Source organism: Podarcis pityusensis, assembly GCF_964106645.2.
Source record: "Podarcis pityusensis genome assembly, chromosome: 18".
NCBI classification, from domain to species: Eukaryota; Metazoa; Chordata; class Lepidosauria; order Squamata; family Lacertidae; genus Podarcis; species Podarcis pityusensis.
The window spans coordinates 9,768,225-9,789,570 of record NC_138043.1 but is presented as its reverse complement, the minus strand read 5'-3'; the positions used below and the strand labels follow the sequence as shown (position 1 = coordinate 9,789,570).

The 21,346-nt window shown below is 46.3% G+C and overlaps 2 protein-coding genes, 1 long non-coding RNA gene and 1 pseudogene across 9 annotated transcripts in view; 3 read left to right on the top strand and 1 right to left on the bottom strand.

The window, feature by feature from the left end:
• Positions 1-3,501, bottom strand: part of CSNK1G2 (casein kinase 1 gamma 2) — a 51,764-nt gene extending 48,263 nt beyond the window's left edge. Inside the window, exon 1 of one of the 2 annotated variants that reach the window (XM_080989045.1) lies at positions 3,309-3,501. The gene's annotated coding sequence lies outside the window, so the exon portion shown is untranslated. The remainder of the gene's footprint in view (positions 1-3,308) is intronic. The other variant, XM_080989047.1, reaches the window with a different exon arrangement.
• Positions 3,502-4,914: 1,413 nt separating this feature from the next.
• On the top strand, positions 4,915-10,952 carry LOC308467398 (uncharacterized protein). Of its 4 annotated transcripts, none has more exons than XM_080989113.1 (9): positions 4,915-5,371; positions 8,713-8,786; positions 9,040-9,101; positions 9,398-9,441; positions 9,575-9,651; positions 9,773-10,082; positions 10,187-10,263; positions 10,545-10,599; positions 10,831-10,952. In XM_080989113.1, exons 1-8 carry the CDS (start codon positions 4,930-4,932, stop codon positions 10,596-10,598), a joined length of 1,140 nt encoding a protein of 379 aa, XP_080845239.1. In that variant the 5' UTR covers positions 4,915-4,929; the 3' UTR covers position 10,599; positions 10,831-10,952. The 4 variants fall into 4 exon arrangements, with proteins under 4 accessions (XP_080845239.1, XP_080845242.1, XP_080845241.1 ...); XM_080989116.1 differs by lacking the exon at positions 4,915-5,371 and adding an exon at positions 6,105-6,382; XM_080989115.1 differs by lacking the exon at positions 4,915-5,371 and adding an exon at positions 8,102-8,164.
• Positions 10,871-12,820, top strand: LOC308467401 (actin-related protein 2/3 complex subunit 1A pseudogene; annotated as a pseudogene). The gene has a single exon. The product of its transcript is annotated as an actin-related protein 2/3 complex subunit 1A pseudogene (transcript).
• A 7,018-nt stretch (positions 12,821-19,838) lies between these two features.
• LOC308467229 lies at positions 19,839-21,346 on the top strand. 2 transcript variants are annotated; one of them, XR_013981171.1, is made up of 3 exons: positions 19,839-20,469; positions 20,520-20,766; positions 20,815-21,346. It is a non-coding gene; the product is annotated as an uncharacterized lncRNA (long non-coding RNA). The 2 variants fall into 2 exon arrangements; XR_013981172.1 differs by having other exon boundaries at positions 19,839-20,616; positions 20,665-20,766.

Sequence of the window (21,346 nt, the reverse complement as noted above, 5' to 3'; positions counted from 1 at the left end):
CTAATATATCGGGAGGGATGCGGGTGGCGCTGTGGGTTAAACCACAGAGCCTAGGACTTGCCGATCAGAAGGTCGGCGGTTCAAATCCCCGCAATGACGGGGTGAGCTCCCGTTGCTCGGTCCCTGCTCCTGCCAACCTAGCAGTTTGAAAGCACATCAAAGTGCAAGTAGATGAATAGGTACCACTCCGGCGGAAAGGTAAACGGCGTTTACGTGCGCTGCTCTGGTTCGCCAGAAGCGGCTTAGTCATGCTGGCCACATAACCTGGAAGCTGTACGCTGGCTCCCTCGGCCAGTAAAGTGAGATTAGCGCCACAACCCCGGAGTCGGCCACAACTGGACCTAATGGTCAGGGGTCCCTTTACCTTTACCATATCAGAGTTTTCAACCCTGTATCAGCTGATGCCACAGAACTAGAAGCAAGTCACTGTTTCCCATGCGCAAGTGCTTTTAAGCTACCACTGTGGAGCAGGAGATTCTAATGCGCCTCTCAGACTGAGCCTACCTCGCAGCGTTGTCAGGAGATTTAAGAACCACGGCGAAACATAAGCAGTGGGAAGAGGCTTAGCTGATGGGAAAGGCTGTAGCTCTGCGACAGGGGGGCGGATTCAGCCCCCACCTTCCTGTTTAAAAACCACAAAAACCCTGAGGACTAGAGTCTTAAGCTTATTTTCAAAGGAAGTGGTGTACCTCAGTGGTAAGAGGACTTTCTTTGCATTTAAAAGGGCATTTCCAGGCTCAGCTGGCAGAGGTCTCCTGCCTAAAAGCCCAGAGGGCGGCTGCCAGTCAGTGCAGCAGGTGAATGGTTCGACTCTGTCAAAGGCAGTGTGGTGTAGTGGTTAAGAGCAGTAGACTCGTAATCTGGTGAGCTGGGTTCGAGTCCCTGCTCCTCCACATGCGGTTTTCTATTCTTCCGTGTAATGCAAATGTTGAAGCCAAGGTTGTGGGTTCGAGTCCCACACTGGGCAAAAAGATTCCCGCATTGCAGAGGGTTGGACTAGATGACCCTCGTGGTCCCTTCCAACTCTATGATTCTATAAACAATTTCCCTTAGCCTGCATGGGAACAAAACAAAACTTCTCCTGTGTCTTGTCAAGCTGTTTAGAAAAAATAAATAAAGATTCCTAACTGAAACACGACTGGCCTCATAAGCCAACCCCTTCTTTCAGAAGTTCCTAAACACCACATTTTATTTTTGAAGCTGTTTCTCAGCATTTCACTCGCTAGGAGGAGGAGGGAGGGGGGAATCCGATGTATTTCCTGGTCAAATGTTCTACTGCCAGAAGGATTCGCACGCTTTGGTTTATCCGTTCCAGAAAGGCCTCGCCAGAATATAACAAGACCCAAGATAGTGACTTTGCAAACACAGTTCCGGGCAAATAAATCAGGGTTTTTATATATACAGCCTGCCTAACAGATTGCTTTAAAAACCTGCCACGAAGACACTTTGCGCACACACACACAAGCAGAAACATAACAGGTTAGTGCTTGGAAAATAAAATTACAGAGAGAGCAAGAATCCAAATGGGTGGTCCCCTCCCTTCGCTCGGAGCGCCGCAGGCCTGCCCCCAGAAGGAATTCTTCCCTATTCCCCCATCTCCAAAACCCACGAGACATTTTGATTTTTGACTGTCTGGGGGCAATTTAGGGCGATAAGCAGAGAGAGAGAGAGGAGAGAGAGAGAGAGAGAGAGAAGAGATGTTCCCTGCATAAAAACCCCCAAGGATTCCAAATCCCTTTATGTGTTTCACATCAAAACACTTTTTTTTGGGGGGGGGGGGTTCTTTTTGGGAAGTTGGGAATTGGCAGGATGAAGAAAAGATGCAAATAAAGAAGGAGTTCTTTGCTTTAATAACAAAACAAAAGACTTGCTACAAATAACAGAAGGTTCCAAACGGGGGAGGAAAACAAACCAGTTAGATTGCAACAGTTAGATTTTCACTTTTTCTTTTTGCAATTTGGGGGGGGGGGGGAGGTTGCTACTAAGGAGGGATGAAAGAGAAAAGACAAGGCCTGGTCTGAGATGGGTGGAAAAGAAAATGAGGTGGATTTGCCAACCTGGGGGTTAAAAGGCACTCAGCTACAGCTGCACTGACCCTCATCCCACCCCCCCCAAAAAACCTCCCTTTTTTGTTAAAGGTTCCTTTCATTTCCTCCTTTTGTCTCCCCTCCCCCTCACCTCTCTTTTTCCCTTCCTTTTCCACGAACACACCCAAGCTATGGATGTTGCTAACCTACTGTTTTGGAAAAAGGGAGTTTTTTGGGGGGGGTGTTGAGAAAGAGGCCCAGTTCCCACAGGAAGGAAAGGGGGGAAAATGATAAAAGCAGACTCCCAGAATAACAACTGTTTACGAGGAATTCTTCCCTTTCAGTTGCAACCATCATCATCATCATCATATCATTTCTGTTTCAAAAGATAACCCTCCAAGTTAGAAACCACCACACTTCAGGAGCCACTTTCCTCCGCTCTTCAAATTGGGGAAGAAAATTTAAAAAGTTTTTTTTGGGGGGGGGGAGGACGTTTCCAAAAAAAGCACTGAAAATATAATACAGCTTAAGCACTGCTCTTTGTCTTGCAAAACGAAAGAAAGAAGACAAGGGAAGTTAAGAGCAAAACAAATAAGTAGGCCTAGGTCACAGTTACCTCTTTTTAATTCTTTTTTGGCGTAAAGAAAAAAAACGAAGAACAAGCCTCTCTTCCAATTCACACAAACACATGTCTCTGTCCCATACAACCAAAATCCACTTTTAAAAAAACTGGTCCATCCCCCCCCCTTTTAAAGTTGGAAAGGCTTGTGGAAAGGAGGTGGGTATTTTATGAAATTCCCTCCAACCTAAATGCAAATCCCCCCTACAAAAAAATTAAAATATAAAGGGGAGGCTGCGAGGGTGCTTTATTTATTCCTTGGGTGGAAGAGAGAAATTGGGGTGTGTGGAGGAGAGAAAAGCAACAGGGCCAGCAGGCCTCTCCCCCCCCCCCCAATCTTTCTAAGTTTAACTCACACCCAGCTAAACCTCCTTCCTTCTCCCCCCTCCCCCCAGCAGCCCCCCCCCCACCAATAAATTCCTAATAAAATGTCTATAAATGTCTTGCAATAGGGCTGGATCAATGTGCAAAAAGATGAAGACCCCCTTGGCCCCAAATGCAGCTTCCTCTTTCCTACCCCCTCGAAAAAAAATTGCATTAATGGGTCTTTTTCTGTCCCCCCCCCAAAAAATTTGCACCTATATAAAGCAATGCAAATAGGGGCCCCCCTCCAAAGCAACAATTAAGCCCTTCCCAAATTAAACCCCCCAAAAAAGACTCACCTGGCTTTCTTCCCCCTCCCCCTGGCTCCTCAGGGGTGGGGGCCCCCGGGCCTGCCCCCCTCCAGGCGCCCCATTTCGCGCTCCCGTCTCTTTCAAGCTCTTTCGCCTTCTGAGCAAGCCAAGCAGGGAAGGGACGGCCGGGGCGCCAGCGGCGTAAGGCCCGGCGGCGCTCTATGGCGCTGACGTCACGCCGCCGGCGCAAGCCGCCTTGGTGAATCCGGGGCTCCGCTCCGCAGCTGGCTTAGGCGACTCGGGCTCGCTCGCTCGGGGGGGGCCCTCCGCGCAGGCGCAGAAAGGGGAGGGCGGGAGGGGAAGAGGAAGAGGCCGGCGGGCAAAGAGGGGAGAGGTCGGTGGTACTCTGAGAGGCACTTCCGGATTCCCGTTGGAGGGATCGTCCATGTGCGGGGCAAAATCTGGACCATTCGGCCTTTGGAATAATTCCAGGACCAGAACTTAACCCATAGGTAACTCTGCTTATTTTACGCGCTTTAATCTTATGGGTTCTTTTTATTTCATTTTTTAACTTCCATCTCTTGTCATACAGTTGTCTCTTATTTATTGAATATTTGCAAACAAATTGTGAACCGATAAGAACATGGGCAGGAACATTATTGTAACAACCTGCAGTTTCATAGGAGCGTATATTTAAAGTAGACGGATAAATGAACAAATTTAAGTTAATCTGGAGGTGCAGGAAATATTAAAAACTAAATTGAAGGAACGGCAGAAAGAGGGGGAAGGAAGTCGAGTTTTGAAATGTTAAAATGACTGTAAAATTACTGAAACGTATAAACCTGAAAATAAATAAATAAATAAATAAATGTCTCTTGTTATTTATTATCTCCCTCCCCCATCTCTCTCTTTATGTGTGTGTGTGTGTGTGTGTGTATATATATATATATATATATACGTTGTTAAGCTGTGGGTGAACATATCAGACGACACAGCGATTCTTCAAAGCAGCTCTTTATTTGTAAGCTGGAACAGAACTGAACTGAACTGAACAGCAAACAGCTCAGCCGGCCTGCTTTTATAGGCAGCCGGCTGTCAACATTGTAGCAACATCAACCCAGGGTTTCCCGTGTAAATTAACTGACATGGACCTGAGTGAAAACTACACACACACACACACACACACACACTACTCCTGGTGGCCAGGGGGAGAACTTCAATACATAACATATGTTGCTCTTGTTGTTTAGTCGTGGTTGCTCTTGTTGTTTAGTTGTTTCCTCCCGCTGTCAAACAGCTCTTGCTGTCAGAAAGTTCTTCCTGGAGTCGGGATCTCCTTTCTGGTTGCTTGAAGCCAGGGCTTTTAGATAGATCGGTTGGATAGAGTGTGGTGCTAACGATAACAAGAACGGTAATGATAACGATCTTATACCCTGCCCATCTGGTCAGGCCTCCCCAGCCACACTGGGCGGCTTCCAACAGGCGAATAAAAGCACAATAAAACATCAAACGTTAAAAACCTCCCTAAACAGGGCTGCCTTCTTATGTCTTCTAATGCCGCCGGCCCCTGAGATATTGACAGGGCTGCAGGGTGTGGCTCTCATATCCATATCTGGAGGGACAGGGAGCAAAACATCTCTCTCTCTCCCCTTTCCCCACCCCATGCAGAATGGCAAGGGGTCTGTGCATCCGGCTGGGAAGAAGGTGGTGGGAGTGTGGAGCCCAGCCAGGGGCTGGCTGTGGGCAGGACCCTTGCACTGCCAGGGGTTGGACTAGATGCCCCTTGGCACCCCTTCCAACTCTGCCATGCTCTGATTCTCTCGGGCAGCTGAAGGAACGGGCGGGGGAGCAAGATGCAGAAGAAGAGGAGGCACAACCACACCCCCCAACAGCCCCCTCTGGCCTGACCCACGGGGGCCTCATCCCAGCACACTTTGACCCCCCCTGGTTTTATTTTTCTTCATTCAGCTGCCGGACAACCCAGCAGCCTGGCCCTTGTTTGCCAGCTGATGTCACAAAGTGCTGCTTTGCAAGCAAGCCTGATAATGCCCTGCAAGGGGGATGCCTGTCAGATGATGGTGAGAGATTTGTAGAGAAAATGAATGCTGAAGGTAGGAGGCCCAGAGGAGAAGAGGGGCATATTATTATTATTATTATTATTAGCAGCGTCACCCGTCACTGGCGCACGGGGCTTGGCTCCTTGGCTTGACTTGTTGACAGCTGTCGATAGCTTGCCAGGTCCCTGCCTCTCAGCAATGCTGCTGTGCAGAATTAGCCCCTTTTCACGCTGCAAGAGCCCCAAATGGATGGTGTGTACACAGACTTTGGTTTTAAGGGAAAGGCTTCTAGCGGACTACAGCTTGCATGGGGCAGGAGCCTAGTGAGATTTGTTTTTTATTATTTCTTTGCACCATTGCTGCATGTGACTCTTGATAAAAAGCAAAGAATTCCTTCCAGTAGCTCCTTAGAGACCAACTAAGTTTGTTATTGGTATGAGCGTTTGTGTGTGTGCACACTTCTTCCGATACCTTCAGATGTCTGCATGCACACGAAAGCTCATACCAATAACAAACTTAGTTGGTCTCTAAGGTGCTACTGGAAGGAATTTTTTTTATTAGGTTTCGACTATGGCAGACCAGCACTGCTACCTACCTGGAACTAGAACCTTGACAAAAAGGTCCCTGCCCCAAGGGGCGTACAATCTTTTGTATGACACAGGGAAGGAACAGAGAACGGTTAAGGTCCAGGGTGGAGCCTGAGTCCTCCTGCGACACATAAGTCAAAGTCTCTGAGTTTAGACTTTGGGATTCCCGGACATTTCCCCATCAGCCCCTCTTCCCCTTTTCTGCAATACGGCAATGGAGGTGATGCTATTACAGTTCCAAAGGGAATGTCAAGCAGGGAGGGAGGGGGAAGAGAGAGAGTGGAATTCTGGTGGAGACGGAAGATGGAAGGAGGCTTGGAAAGGGAGTTTGAAGGGGGGGCAGGTGAGAGTCGGTTGAGGGAGGTGGGTTCTAGAAGGCGGCACGAGGGGGGGGGCTGGAGCTGAGCTGGACTGAGAAGCAGCAGAACAGCCACCATTGCTGTGAGAATGTGGCGGCAGGAGGATTCGCTTTATTCAGGTGAGCCACGGAGCCAGGGCTTGGCTTCTACAGAAATGGTACCTCAGGTTAATAACTTTGCTTCAGGATGCTTAGGATGAGGACAGAAATTGCGCAACGGTGGCACGGCGACAGCGGGAGGCCCCATTAGCTAAAGTGGTACTTCAGGTTAAGAACAGATTCAGGTTAAGAACGGACCTCCAGAATGAATTAAGTTCTTAACTCGAGGTACCACTGTACTGCTAAAGCCCAGGTGCCTCACACCCCACCTCTAAGCTTCACAGAACTGGGCTATGCCTGATTATCGTCTCCCAAAGCAACTTGTTATTGTTGTTTAGTCATTCAGTCGTGTTCGACCACTTTTGTCCTTGGTAATCTTTGAATGAAAAGTTGCTTTCATATCTCCCATTTTCTTGATCAGATCTCTGGTTTTTCCCATTCTATTGTTTTCCTCTATTTCTTTGCATTGCTCGTTTAAGAAGGCCCTCTTGTCTCTCCTTACTATTCTTTGGAAATCTGCATTTAATTTCCTGTATCTTTCACTATCTCTCTTGCATTTTGCTTGCCTTCTCTCCCCCGCTATTTGTAAGGCCTCGTTGGACAGACACTTTGCTTTCTTGCATTTCCTTTTCATTGGGATGGTTTTCGTTGCTGCCTCCTGTATAATGTTGCGAGCCTCCATCCATAGTTCTTCAGGCACTCTGTCCACCAAATCTAAATCCTTAAACCTGTTCCTCACTTCCACTGTGTATTCATAAGGGATTTGATTTAGATTGTATCTTACCGGCCCAGTGGTTTTTCCTACTTTCTTCAGTTTAAGCTTGAATTTTGCTATAAGAAGCTGATGATCTGAGCCACAGTCAGCTCCAGGTCTTGTTTTTGCTGACTGTATAGAGCTTCTCCATCTTTGACTGCAGAGAATATAATCAATTTGATTTCGATGCTGCCCATCTGGTGGTGTCCATGTGTAGAGTCGTCTCTTGTGTTGTTGGAAAAGAGTGTTTGTGACAACCAGCTTGTTCTCTTGGCAGAACTCTGTTAGCCTTTGCCCTGCTTCATTTTGAACTCCAAGGCCAAACTTGCCACTTGTTCCTTTTATCTCTTGACTCCCTACTTTAGCATTCCAATCCCCTATAATGAGAAGAACATCCTTCTTTGGGGTCATTTCTAGAAGGTGTTGTAAGTCTTCAGAGAACTGGTCAATTTCAGTTTCTTCAGCACCAGCGGTTGGTGCATAAACTTGGATTACTGTGATGTTAAAAGGTCTGCCTTGGATTCGTATGGAGATCATTCCATCATTTTTGAGACTGCATCCCAGTACAGCTTTCACCACTCTTTTGTTGACTATGAGGGACACTCCATTTCTTTTACGGGATTCTTGCCCACAGTAGTAGATATAATGGTCATCCGAACTGAATTCGCCCATTCCCGTCCATTTTAGTTCACTGATGTCCAGGATGTCAATATTTATTCTTGCCATCTCATTTTTGACCACATCCAGCTTACCAAAGTTCATGGTTCTTACATTCCAGGATCCTATGCAATATTTTTCTTTACAGCATTGGATTTTCCTTTCACTTCCAGGCATAGCCGCAACTGAGCGTCCTTTCAGCTTTGGCCCAGCCGCTTCATCAGCTCTGAATCTACTTGTACTTGTCCTCCGCTCTTCCTCAGTAGCATGTTGGACGCCTTCCAACCTGAGGGACTCATCTTCCAGCGTCATAACTTTTATATGCCTGCTTTCTTTGTCTATGGAGTTTTCTTGGCAGGGATACTGGAGTGGCTCGCCGGTTCCTGCTCCAGGTGGATCATGTTTGGTCAAAACTCTCCACTATGACCTGTCCATCTTGGGTGGCCCTGCATGGCATGGCTCATAGCTTCTCTGAGTTATTCAAGCCCCTTCGCCACGGCAAGGCAGTGATCCATAAAGGAGCCCAAAGCAACTACTCTATTCCAAACTTACTCACTTTATTATCATGCGTTGGCAAAAGACTCTTCTGAATTTGTAGGGGACACCTCTAAACCCTAGAAAGAAAGAAATGGTAGGATGTGGACGATTTGGAGTATTCAGGGAAAGGCACCTAGCAGGCTTCAGCTTGCACGGGGCAGGAGCCTGGTGAAATTACTTTCCTATTATTTCTTTGCACCATCACTGTGCGTGACCCTTGATCAAAGAGGTCCCTGCCCCGAGGGGCTTACAATCTTTAATAGGACACAGGGAGGGAACAGAGAAAGGTTGAGGTCCAGGTTGGATCCTGAGTCTAGGTCTCTGAATTTAAACTTTGGGATTCCCGGACATTTCCCACCTGTAACCTCTTCCTCTGTTTTTTATTTTCCTTTCTGTCTCCTAGGACAAAAGAGGCTGCTGAGGCGGAAAACAATGAAGGAGGCTGGAGTGAACTGGAGTCAACCATTGGAGATTGTGGTAAGTTAATTCCATGGGGAATCCATTCCCCACATGTGCAGGGAGGTCATGGCGCTGACCTGCGTGAAACAGGGCTGGGTTGGGGGGTTGCAGGCTGGTCTTGCCCCAGCCCCTTGCTCCCCTCCTTCCAAGCCAGGGGTCAGGCGCCCAGGCAGGAGCAGGCTGGCAGCCTGTGGTGACGTGGGCATGGGCAGCCTGGCAGGGGCGCTTGCTCTGCCCCCCTAGAGAGTACAGTGTCCTTCTTCCTTTGCAGGGCCATGGTTTGGGGAACCAGCAGCAGCCCAGCGGTGCAGGGAAACCCAGCAAAATCCGGAGGTATGTTGTGACCTTGTGTGGCAGGGGAAATGTTTCCCAATGATCCCAGGCCGGATTTAGAGATCCTGTACTTTTATGAAGAGGGTTTCTCTGTAGTCCATGCAGGGCCCTAGCTAGGGGGTGGTGAGGTGGGCCCCTGCCAGGGGTGGAGGTGAGGGGTGGGGCACAAAATCGACTCCAAAATTTGTCCATCAACATGTCTAAATATGTGATAATAATGAATATTATCATCTGTATATTTATTTGGTTCCAACTCCTCCAAGCAATCAGACTAACAGAACTTGTTTCTTCCTTAGGCGAGAGGCCCGCCAGTACGAGGGGGGAAAGGCTCCCACTTCAGGTAAGTGGAAATGCCAACAGAGTGCCCCATATTTTAGGAATGTTTCCTTCCTGTGTCCCCCCTCCCTCATGCGCCAGACTGGTGCTATCATCTGGGATCCAGGCGCTTGCTGATTCCTCCATTTCCTTTGCAGGGAGGGAGCCTTTCCCCAACATCTACTTCGTGCTGGCGAAATCCCTGGAGGGACGTGGCAAACGTGGTGAACATCAGGTACTGGGACAGAAGGAAGGAGTCCTTGTGGAACTTCTTTTGGGGGATCATCAAAAATGGGGCAGTAGTTTTTCATCCGCCCCAGCCCCTTCTCATCAGATGCTTTCTGCTTCCTCCACAGGTCCACGCCTCCAGGGATGAGGCTCCAGCGCCTGCTCCCGGGACAAAGATTGACAGACCATCGCGGCGGTTCCCGGCAGTTCCTGATCCTCGCCTGCCTCACCCTCCCTCCGTTCCCCGTGCGGGCATGGCTCCTACCCGGCCGTACTTGGCGCAGAAGCAGCAGCCAAGGCTTCCCCCCATCCAAAAGACCTCCCAAGTGATTCCGGAGCCGGGGGAGACTTTGGCTGCTGCCTCTGTGCCAGGCCGGTCGGGACGGAGCCCGGATGCCCGCACGGAGGAGTTCAGGGTGGGGCAGTTAATAAGATCAGGTAGGAGGAAATGCCCCCTTCCCAGGTCCCCACCCTCCTGCCCCAGACTGGGGCTCGCGTAGCTGGGAGCCAGGCGCCGGCTGATGTCTCCCTTTGTATTGCAGCGAGGAGAAGGCTCAGCTTGGGAGCCGCCGCATCCCGGGAGGGCCTGGAGCCGAGACAACGGCCTCTCGCCTCACAGGTAAGGGGACAGGGGGATTTCATTGCTTTGCCGCTCGCGATTTGCGGGTTTGGGCGGCGCGGGCAGGTGGCACGTCGGAATGTCACCCCCCTTCAGGATGGCACCTGGGGCAGCCCACCCCCCTGCTCCCCATCAGTACGCCCCTGGCCACAAAGAGGATTCGAGCCCAAGAGCCCTCTGCTCACCTGGGACTTCCTGCAACGGCTTCTTGAAGCCCCGTCCCTGGTCGTTTGGTCTGTGACAGACCATTCACACATTCAGGGATTCCTTCTTTCTTGCAGGGTATTACATCTGCACCGCTGTGGCTGCTGCTGAAGCCCCCTCCCCACAAATAAGGTAAGAGGAAGAAGGGAGAATTTGCATGGAGCAGGGAGAACACCTTGCTCCAGACTTCCAGACCAACTCTCTGACTTAAAATCATGGCGTTCCTACGAGAGTTGGTATCAAAATAACATGGAAGCAGTACAGAAATGGATAAGGCGGAGCTATGGCTGATAAGGAATGCAGTGCTCAAGGTTTGGGCAAGGAGGACAGACCTGGGCTAAAGCAAGTCTTCTTCTCCCACAGGCCAGTCGTGCTGCCCTCAGAGAGTGCCGCTCGGAGCGGAGTCACGTTGACTGGCCAGAGTCCGCAAGCCGCCCCCGGCCCCCGCACCCTGCCACTTTCCTCAGGCCCGGACGCTTCATCCCTCTTGACGCTTTAAGATCATTCCTTGTTCAGAATGTCTCTACACCAGCGCTTACTAGAGCCAATAACCTGTCACACCTGGAACAGGGACCGAACTCAGATTGCCATTAGCCCTAATAATCACAAAGTTCACATCTATAAGAAGAGTGGGAACCAGTGGGTGAAAGCTCATGAGCTCAAAGAGCACACTGGACACATCACAGGCATTGACTCGGGCCCCCAAGAGCGACCGCATTGTCACTTGTGGCTTACGTCTGGAGTCAGAAGGATGGAGTGTGGAAACCAACACTGGTGATTCTGAGGATCAACCGAGCAGCCGCCTTTGTGAAGTGGTCACCTTTGGAGAACAAATTTGCTGTTGGAAGTGGCGCTCGACTCATCGCTGGGTGCTACTTTGAGTCTGAAAATGACTGGTGGGTGAGCAAGCACATTAAGAAGCCCATTCGCTCCACTGTCCTTAGCCTGGATTGGCACACCGACAATGTTTTGCTTGCAGCTGGATCCTGTGACTTCAAATGCAGAGTGTTTTCAGCTTACATTAAGGAAGTGGATGAGAAACCAGCCAGCACACCCTGGGGATCCAAAATGCCCTTTGGGCAGCTGATGGCTGAATTTGGTGGCGCAGGAAATGGTGGTTGGGTCCACAGCGTCAGTTTTTCCGCCAGTGGCAACCGCCTGGCCTGGGTCAGCCATGAGAGCACTGTGTCGGTTGCAGATGCCTCCAAAAACATGATGATCTCGCAATTGAAAACAGAATTCCTCCCATTGCTGAGTGTGTCGTTCATCTCGGAGAACAGTGTGGTTGCTGCTGGCCACGATTGCTGCCCGATGCTCTTCAACTGTAACGACCGTGGTACCCTCACCTTTGTCTCCAAGCTGGACATTCCCAAGCAGAGCGTACAACGCAATATTTCGGCCATGGAACGTTTCCGCAACATGGACAAGAGAGCCACTACGGAGGATCTCAACTCTACTCTGGAGACGCTGCATCAGAACAGCATCACCCAAGTGTCTATTTATGAGGTGGACAACGAGATTGCTGCAAGTTCTGCACCACTGGTATTGATGGAGCAATGACCATCTGGGACTTCAAGACATTAGAGTCCTCGATCCAGGGGCTGTGGGGCATGTAAATCTGGCTCTCTGTTCTCTAGCAGGACAACTCGTTCTGGCACCTGCACAGACTTGAAAAGGGATGGTGAAGATAGGTCACTATTTGAAGCACTGAGAAAACGACGACTTGGTGGATTTTTTTCCTTTTCCTTTTCATCCCCCAATTTTGGTGAAATGTGTTGGTTTGAAAATCAGCTGTGATTGTGGTATATATTTGGCTTTGTTTTTATTATTATTATTGGTTGTTGCATTCCATTATTTGCCAAAGCGGCTCCTTAAAATAGTTTATTGCGGGAAGTATGAATCACTAAAAGGGGAATTTTGTGTAAACATGTCTGCTAGAACCGAAAAAAATAAAGAAAGGGGGAGAAAAGCAAGTCGTGCTGATAACTCTCTGTTTCTCCTATGGGAAATATTCCACCTGGAAACTTTGGTGAATTTCTGAAAAGTTTTTTTCTTGGAAAATGTACAACTAGACCAGGGGTCTGCAACCCGCGGCTCCGGAGCCGCACGTGGCTCTTTTACACCTTTGCCGCGGCTCCGGGGCGGATACTAGTGAGGGGAGGAGGCGCATTGTGCGCCCCGACACTCCCCACTGTGGCGGGCGCTGTACTGGCTGTGACGTCGCATGGGGGCGGTGCGTGCGTTAGTCATGCACCGTCCCGACGTCACCTTCCCACCCGCCCGCTACATTGTAAGGGGCATGTACGCTGGTCACTGCATTGAAGGGGAGTGAAGAACACACACACACAAAAAGGTAACTTGTTAATTTAACGTTTATTTCTATGAGGAGGAGTAATTCTGAGGGGTCAAACAAAGAAATAATAAAAAAAGTGACAAAAAAGTTATTTTTATAATGACGAGTTTTGCGGCTCCCAGTTTTTTTTTTCTTCGGAAACGGGTCCAAGTGGCTCTTTTTGTCTTAAAGGTTGCAGACCCCTGAACTAGACTATGAGTCAAAGAAGCACAGCTCCCTCCCTTACCCCGACGGCTTGGGGAAGGCTTGGGAATCACGGGGGGCGGGCGCTGAATGTCCCCCCCAAGTGTGTGTGTGGGTGTAAACAAATTCTTAGTTCGTTTTGTAATAAACCGGCTTATAACTGTGACTCATGAAGCTGGTTCCTCCGCTGAGAATGCTGGCCACATGACCCGGAAGCTGTACGCCGGCTCCCTCGGCCAATAAAGCAAGATGAGCGCCACAACCCCAGAGTCGGCCACTACTGGACCTAATGGTCAGGGGTCCCTTTACCTTTATATATGTGTGTTTTCTCATGTTATATATAGTTGTTTTATATAAGCAATAAAATGTCTCACATCAAATGTAACTGATCTGTAGAAAAGACTCTGCGACCTGAAAAAAATGACAAAGTGCGTACTTTTTTAACCTAAGAAAATCTTGAATATTTAAAATAATAATAATAATAAGAAGAAGCGATAAAATGAAATAAAAAGCATTTACCAAAAAAGAAAGAAAAGCCATGGGTGTAAGAATAAAGAAATATGATAACTCCGCAAAGAAATAATAATAAATCCTAAGTCTTTCCCGCAGTTTAACTCTGCACTGTGTGAATAAGTTGTTTCTTTTTCTCTGTCCTGTGTCTCCAACATGCAGCTTCACTGAGTGTCTACGAGTTCCGGTGTTAGATATTATATGTAAAACTGGGGTTGGTTTTACAGCGCAAGCCATCACCAAGGGATTCAGTGTCCCCTGAAGTACATTAACAGTCAGAGAAGGAAGGATGGAGGCAGGAAACAGTTGAATCAAGGCAGATCTTATTTTCCAGTTGCAACAGAGTCCCCCCCCCCTTTTGCTGGGAAGTGAGAAGGGACCCCCCCCCCGCAACAAGGGTATGTAGCAGATTTTAAAGACTTTAGAAATTGCCCATCTCCTTAGCCAAAGACCACCCAAAAGCATTATTGAATTTTAGTGTTTTGTTGGAAGCCACCCAGAGTGGCTGGGGAAACCCAGCCAGATGGGCGGGATATGAATAATAAATTATTATTATTATTATTATTATTATTATTATTATTATTATTCTTAATCATACAAGCATCACAGAAAGAGGTGGTTGTTGTTGTTCAGTCGTTTAGTCGTGTCCGACTCTTCGTGACCCCCGGACCAGAGCACGCCAGGCATTCCTGTCTTCCACTGCCTCCCACAGTTTGGTCAAACTCATGCTGGTAGCTTCCAGAACACTGTCCCAGCATCTCGTCCTCCGTCGTCCCCTTCTCCTTGCGCCCTCCATCTTTACAGGCATCAGGGTCTTTTCCAGTGAGTTTTCTCCTGAGGTGGCCAAAGTCTTGGAGCCTCAGCTTCAGAATCTGTCCTTCCAGTGAGCACTCAGGGCTGATTTCCTTCAGAATGGAGAGGTTTGTTCTTCTTGCAGTCCATGGGACTCTCAAGAGTCTCCTCCAGCACCAGAATTCAAAAGCATCCATTCTTTGGCGATCAGCTTTTTTTTATGGCCCAGCTCTCACTTCCGTACATCACTACTGGGAAAACCATAGCTTTAACTATACGGACCTTTCTTGGCAAGGTGATATTCCTGCTTTTTAAGCTGCTGTCTAGGTTTGTCTTTGCTTTTCTCCCAAGAAGCAGGCGTCTTCTAATTTCGTGGCTGCTGTCACCATCTGCAGTGATCATGGAGCCCAAGAAAGTAAAATCTCTCACTGCCTCCATTTCTTCCCCTTCTATTTGCTAGGAGGTGATGAGACCAGTGGCCATGATTTTAGTTTTTTTGATGTTGAGGTAGTCTACAGAAAGAGGTAGTCTACAGCAAAAATTTGAGAGTGTAGCTTGTCTCCTGTTCGTCAAGATACAGTGGTACCTTGGTTTTAGAACAGCTTAGTTTATAAACAACTTGGATTAAGAACACTGCAAACCCAGAAGTAGGTGTTTTGGTTTGTGAACTTTGTCTTGGAAGCAGAACATGTCGAGTGTGTTCCATTTGTAAATTGAGTCCCCTGCTCCTATGGGAAAGCACACCTTGGTTTAAGAACACTTTGGTTTAAGAACCGACTTCCAGAACGGATTAAGTTCATAAAAGAAGGTACCACTGTACCTGATAACACTTATTGATAGAATTATTTAAAGAAATATTATGGTATGGTGAACTTGCAAGTGGGATTTGAGCTATGAGCAACAGAAGTAATTAGATTACAATATTGTGGTTATGATTTAATAGCTATTAAGAGAGGAAGGGGGAAACAACAACACCATGGAAAACAGGGTGGGAAGTTGATAAAAATAAGAGAAAATATGAATTTGTGTTTTGACTGCATATGTGAAGAATGTTGAAACTTAACAAAAGAGAATTGGGGGGGAAGGAGACTCTGCTCCTCATGATCTTGAACAAAGAGATGGTTTTAAGTGGAAACCTGCGACGGGGCCTTATTATACAGTCAGACTGCTGGTCCCATCTGGATCAGTACTGTCTACACTAATCGGCAGCTGCTTTCCAGGATTTCAGATGAGGGGCATTCCCAGTCCTGGCAATGATCAGAGTTTGCACACGGGACCTTCTGGAAGGCAAGCAGGTGTTCTGCCAGTGAGCTACCCAAACTCCACAGGATTGAAAGTTGAAAAAGTGTGAATTGCTCGCTAATGCCCGTTAGAAACTGTGCTTGCAATTCTTGATTTGGGAATAAGCCTATGGTCCAGGGATACGGGTGATGCTGTGGGTTAAACCCCAGAGCCTAGCACTTGCCAATCAGAAGGTCGGTGGTTCGAATCCCCGCGACGGGTTGAGCTCCCATTGCTCAGTCCCTGCTCCTGCCAACCTAGCAGTTCGAAATCACGTCAAAGTGCAAGTAGATAAATAGGTACCGCTCCGGCGGGAAGGTAAACGGCGTTTCCGTGCGCTGCTCTGGTTCGCCAGAAGTGGCTTAGTCATGCTGGCCACAGGACCCGGAAGCTCCCTTGGCCAATACAGTGGTACCTCGCAAGACGAATGCCTCGCAAGACGGAAAACTCGCAAAACGAAAGGGTCTTTGGTTTTTTGAGTTGCTTCGCAAGACGATTTTCCCTATGGGCTTGCTTCGCAAGACAGAAACGTCTTGCAAGTTTGTTTCCTTTTTCTTAAAACCGTTAATACAGTTGCGACTTGACTTTGAGGAGCAACTCATAGCACGCGGTGTGGTAGCCTTTTTTGAGGTTTTTGAAGACTTTGGTGATTTTTGAAGCTTTTCCAAAACTTTTCCGACACCGTGCTTTGCAAGACGAAAAAAACCGCAAGACGAAAAAACTCGCGGAACAAATTAATTTCGTCTTGCGAGGCACCACTGTAAAGCGAGATGAGCGCCGCAACCCCAGAGTCGGCTACGACTGGACCTAATGGTCAGGGGTCACTTTACCTTTACCTTTACCAGGGGGATTTACTTCCAGAGAAGCGTTCCTTATACAATTTTTAAATTATCATTTCTTTGCACTCTTTTAAGCATCTGCTAATTTTAAAAATTCTTTTAAAACCCATTTAAAAACAAGCAAACCTTGGTTTACTCCATCAGCAAAGTTGCCCCCCTGCCAAAAAAAGCTAGAAGGTGTGATTCGGTTTAAGGTCTGCAACAAAAAGAAATGTCTCATTCTGCCTGCTTTACTTAACACTAGGCAAAATTTTGCATTCTCCACTCTCGTATGGGAGGCGTCCCATCGGATCCCGGTGTAACGGCTGCTGGGAAATCCTCGCTTCTTTTCTTTATCTCTTTCCTTTTGAGGAAGAGGCGGAAGAGACGACGTAAAGTGGGAGGGGCTGGGAAGCAAATAAGGTTTTGCGGCAACAAGGCGGGGGAGGGTGGTTTGCGACAGTGTCGGGATTTACGGCAGCTCGTTAACCCTTTCCGTTCCGGTTCGGATTTTTCCAGTTCCTTCCTATAGCGGTTTGTTTTTCTATTGATTTAGGAATCCTCTAGGTTAGATTACTGCAACGCGCTATCTGAATTCTGAATCACAGAATCATAGAGTGGGAAGGGACCTCTAGGGTCATCTAGTCCAACCCCCCTTCAATACAGGAATCTTTAGCCCAAGCTGGGGCTCGAACCCACGACCCTGAGATTAGATCTCATGACAGTTTGGAAGCTTAAGCTGGTGCAGAATTTGGTGGCAAGACAGTTTGAGCATATTGCACGGATCCTGACCCGATTGCACTGGCTGCCTATCGGCTTCAAAGTGCTGGTTTTGACCTATAAAGCAATAATAATAATAATAATAATAATAATTTTTTTATTTATACTCCATCCATATGGCTGTGTTGTCCCAGCCACTCTGGGCAGCTTCCAACATATATAAAACCGGTGAGACATCAAACATTAAAAACTCCAGATGTCTTCTAAAAGTTGTATAGTTGTATATTTCCTTGACATCTGACAGGAGGGCATTCAGCAAGCTGGGTGCCACCACTGAGAAGGCCCTGTGCCTGGTTCCCTGTGTTAACGGAGAAATCTGAGGGCTCCCTTGGACAAAAAACAAGGACACCAGCCAGGAATACCAGAGCAAAACAGCAGCCAGTAGGCTTGGTCTTTATTGAAGACTGTCGCGACAGGACTCCCACCTGCCACCAGGTGGAACAAGATGGAAGCCCCGAACAAAAGAGAACCCAAACTTTTATTAGCTGCTCATCCCCATGTTACATCCCCCCCCCCCAACTACATCACTAATGCATCATGGTTACATCATGAAAGGGGAGGTCTGGTGGCAATCTGGGCATCTTGGACCCTGCCCCATGGTTCCCCTTGCCCTCCACCAAACACCCATCAAGTGGAACAAAAGAAGATATTTACATTTCCCTGTTTCCCAGCCAAGTTAATTACACCCTTTGGTCTTCCTCTGGGTTTGTTCTTTCTGGAATGGCTACCTGCCTGGCACTCAGGTATCAGGATGCCAGGGATTATCACTCAGGCAGAGGGGCTGCTGAGTAGCTGAGCTCACACGTCTATATGAATTTCTGAAGTTTTCCCAGTGAGCCAGTACATAGATACATTGATCAGTGAATTCTTACATTTGGTATCGTGCAGCAAAGGCCCTTTGAATAGATAGGAAGAAACTGTGACGAAGTGTTTTGTGGGGGCAAATCACAAAAGTCACAAAAGTGATTGTGCTGGTTTTGGTAGTGGGCTGCATGTGCCTGATATCGGCTGGAGGGGCAACCCCCCCAACCTATACATAAATTCCTGCAACACCTGTAACCTCACTTTATTAATCACACCAATATTAAGGAGAGCATGAGGATCTGAATCTCAGGGCCGGGATTCGAACCCCATGTTGGGCCAAAGATTCCTGCATTGCAGGGGGTTGGGCTGGATGACCCTCGGGGTCCCTTCCAACCCTACAATTTTTTCATTCTGTAAGTATGTATATGGTGTGGGTGGGCTGTCAGGATCTAGAGGACTGGTGTTACTGGGAGACCCATAATTCGGGGTTCCCTGTGTGCAGAAGGGGGAATATCTTATCCTATCTGAGTTTATGCTGAAATGAGACTGCATTTTAATGTTGCATTTTAATCTTGTTTTTTAAGTTTTATTTAAATCAATTGTTTAATATCTGGTGTTAGCTGCCCTGAGCCCGGTCTTGGCTGGGGAGGGCAGGGTATAAATAAGAATTATTATTATTATTATTATTATTATTATTATTAATCCACCCCACAAAGGGATACATGCCTTCCAAACTCTGGGTGTCTCTATCCCCATATTCTCTAAATGAGGCCACTCAAAACCTCCCCATTTTGAACTCCTTTTCAGTGTACGTGTGGACATATCAAATGCCCCCCATTATTTTTGCCTGCCCCCTCAAAACTAACCTCGTGGTTGTTTTATTTTTAAGCAAAATCACATTTGTTCCATTCACACTTCACACCTTTGGTTTTTTTTTACAGTATGGGAAATGTGATTTCATGTATCCCTCCCTCAAAAGACTTTTCATGGATAGAGAATCATAGAATCAAAGAATTGTAGAGTTGGAAGGGACCCCAAGGGTCATCCAGTCCAACCCCCTGCACTGCAGGAATATTTCGCCACACCTGGGGCTCGAAATCACGACCCTGAGACAAACTTTTAAAATAAACCATAAATACTCCTCTCCAAAACATGATATCTCTCTGTCTCAAGTCTGTGCGTTTTCAAAGTGAACACTTACTCATACAATGTATCTGGGATATTTCATTTATGTTATGAACTTTATCGAGCTGTCACATGGTATGGAATAATATTTTTTTAAGCACTGTATCTTATCTTATTTACCTTATGAACTCTACCTAGCTAGGAAACGGCACTTTTAAAGCAAACATTTATTTGCACTGCACACCCCCAATATATTTATCTGGATATTTACAGGAGTAGTTTGTAAGATAAACTATACCACATATAAGATACCGTATGTTTAAAGAAGCAATAATTTATACTTCCTTATGTGCTCTCTCTATTTGGCTATAAATAAATAGTGTATATGTATTTTCTATACTTAATATAGAAAACCTCTATCTTCAGTACATTTTATTTTATTTTATTGCTAGGGCTAGTGGCTGATGCAAATAAAGATTCTTCTGATTCTGATTCTAAATAATTTATAAGATAAACTATCTTATATTTATAAGAACATTAAGGTAAGATAGCATGCTTTACGTTGCATGGAAAATATATATTGTGCATTCGGCCGACCCCTGTGATACAGTGTCTCTGCTTATAGCACTTACTGTATTGTGCTATAGATAGATACTGTAATATATAACTCGTTTATAAGGTACGCTGTCTATAACAATATAACTATTTCACTCTGCCATGTCTTCCATTATCTTATTCTTCTTCTTAAGGAAAAATTCACAACCCTCATTTAAATACATGCAAAGCAACAACAGCAACACTGAAACAGACTGACTTGATCTTAACAGAATTAAAATTGAAGCCTTAACAGAATTAAAATGCAAGGAGATTGCAATAAAAAGGTGGCCTTTCGTGAATAGCGGCATTTGCGTGCTTTTTGTGTTTTAAAGGAAACATTTGGTATTTGCACTGCTAATTGCGATGACAGCTATAGAGAAGATTCATTATAAAAAATGAACATACAGTATATATTTTAAGAGAGACAAGTAGATGTGCTTTTAAACGGACATTTATATTTCATATACTGTAATGCTGTGTAGGGAGAATGGACAAGCTGTGTGCTTTCAAACTGACATTTATATTTTATATTATGAGGGAAAGGCAATGCGCCCGTGTGCTTTCAAACGGATATTTACATATTATATAGTGTGTATAGATGGGCAAGTCTGTGTTCGTGCGCATTCAAACTTAACATTTATATTTTATATATTAGAGAGCAAGTCTGCGCCCGTGTGCTTTTAAACTGATATTTATATATTATATAGTGTATCTCTGAGATGAGATTTTATATTTTGTATTAGAGAGAGGGACAAGCAAGTCTTCGCCTGTGTGTTTTTAAAATGATATTTTTATAAATATATTGATAGGTCTGCGCCTGTGTGCTTTTAAACTGATATTTATATATTATATAGTGTATCTCTGAGATGAGATTTTATATTTTGTATTAGAGAGAGGGACAAGCAAGTCTGCGCCCGTGTGCTTTTAAACTGATATTTATATAAATATATTGAGGTCTGCGCCTGTGTGCTTTTAAACTGATACTTATATATTATGTAGGGTATCTCTCTCGAGAGATGAGATGTTATATTTTATATTGGAGAGAGGGACAGGCAAGTCTGCGCCCGTGTGCTTTTAAACTGATATTTATATAAATATATCGAGGTCTGCGCCTGTGTGCTTTTAAGCTGATATTTATATATTATATAGGGTATCTCTCTAGAGAGATGAGATTTTATATTAGAGAGAGGGACAGGCAAGTCTGCCCCTGTGTGTTTTTAAACTGATATTTATATAAATATATCGAGAGAGGTCTGTGTGCTTTTAAACTGATACTTATATATTATGTAGGGTATCTCTCTAGAGAGATGTTATATTTTATATTAGAGAGAGGGACAGGCAAGTCTGCGCCCGTGTGCTTTTAAACTGATATTTATATAAATATATCGAGAGAGTTCTGCGCCTGTGTGCTTTTAAACTGATACTTATATATTATGTAGGGTATCTCTCTAGAGAGATGAGATGTTATATTTTATATTAGAGAGAGGGACAGGCAAGTCTGCGCCCGTGTGCTTTTAAACTGATATTTATATAAATATAGCGAGAGAGACGTGAGGAGGCCCGTGTCTGAGGCGATCTTTCCACCCTTCTCTTCTCCTGAGGTAATACGAGAAAAAGGCGGGCTGGCCTCGACTCC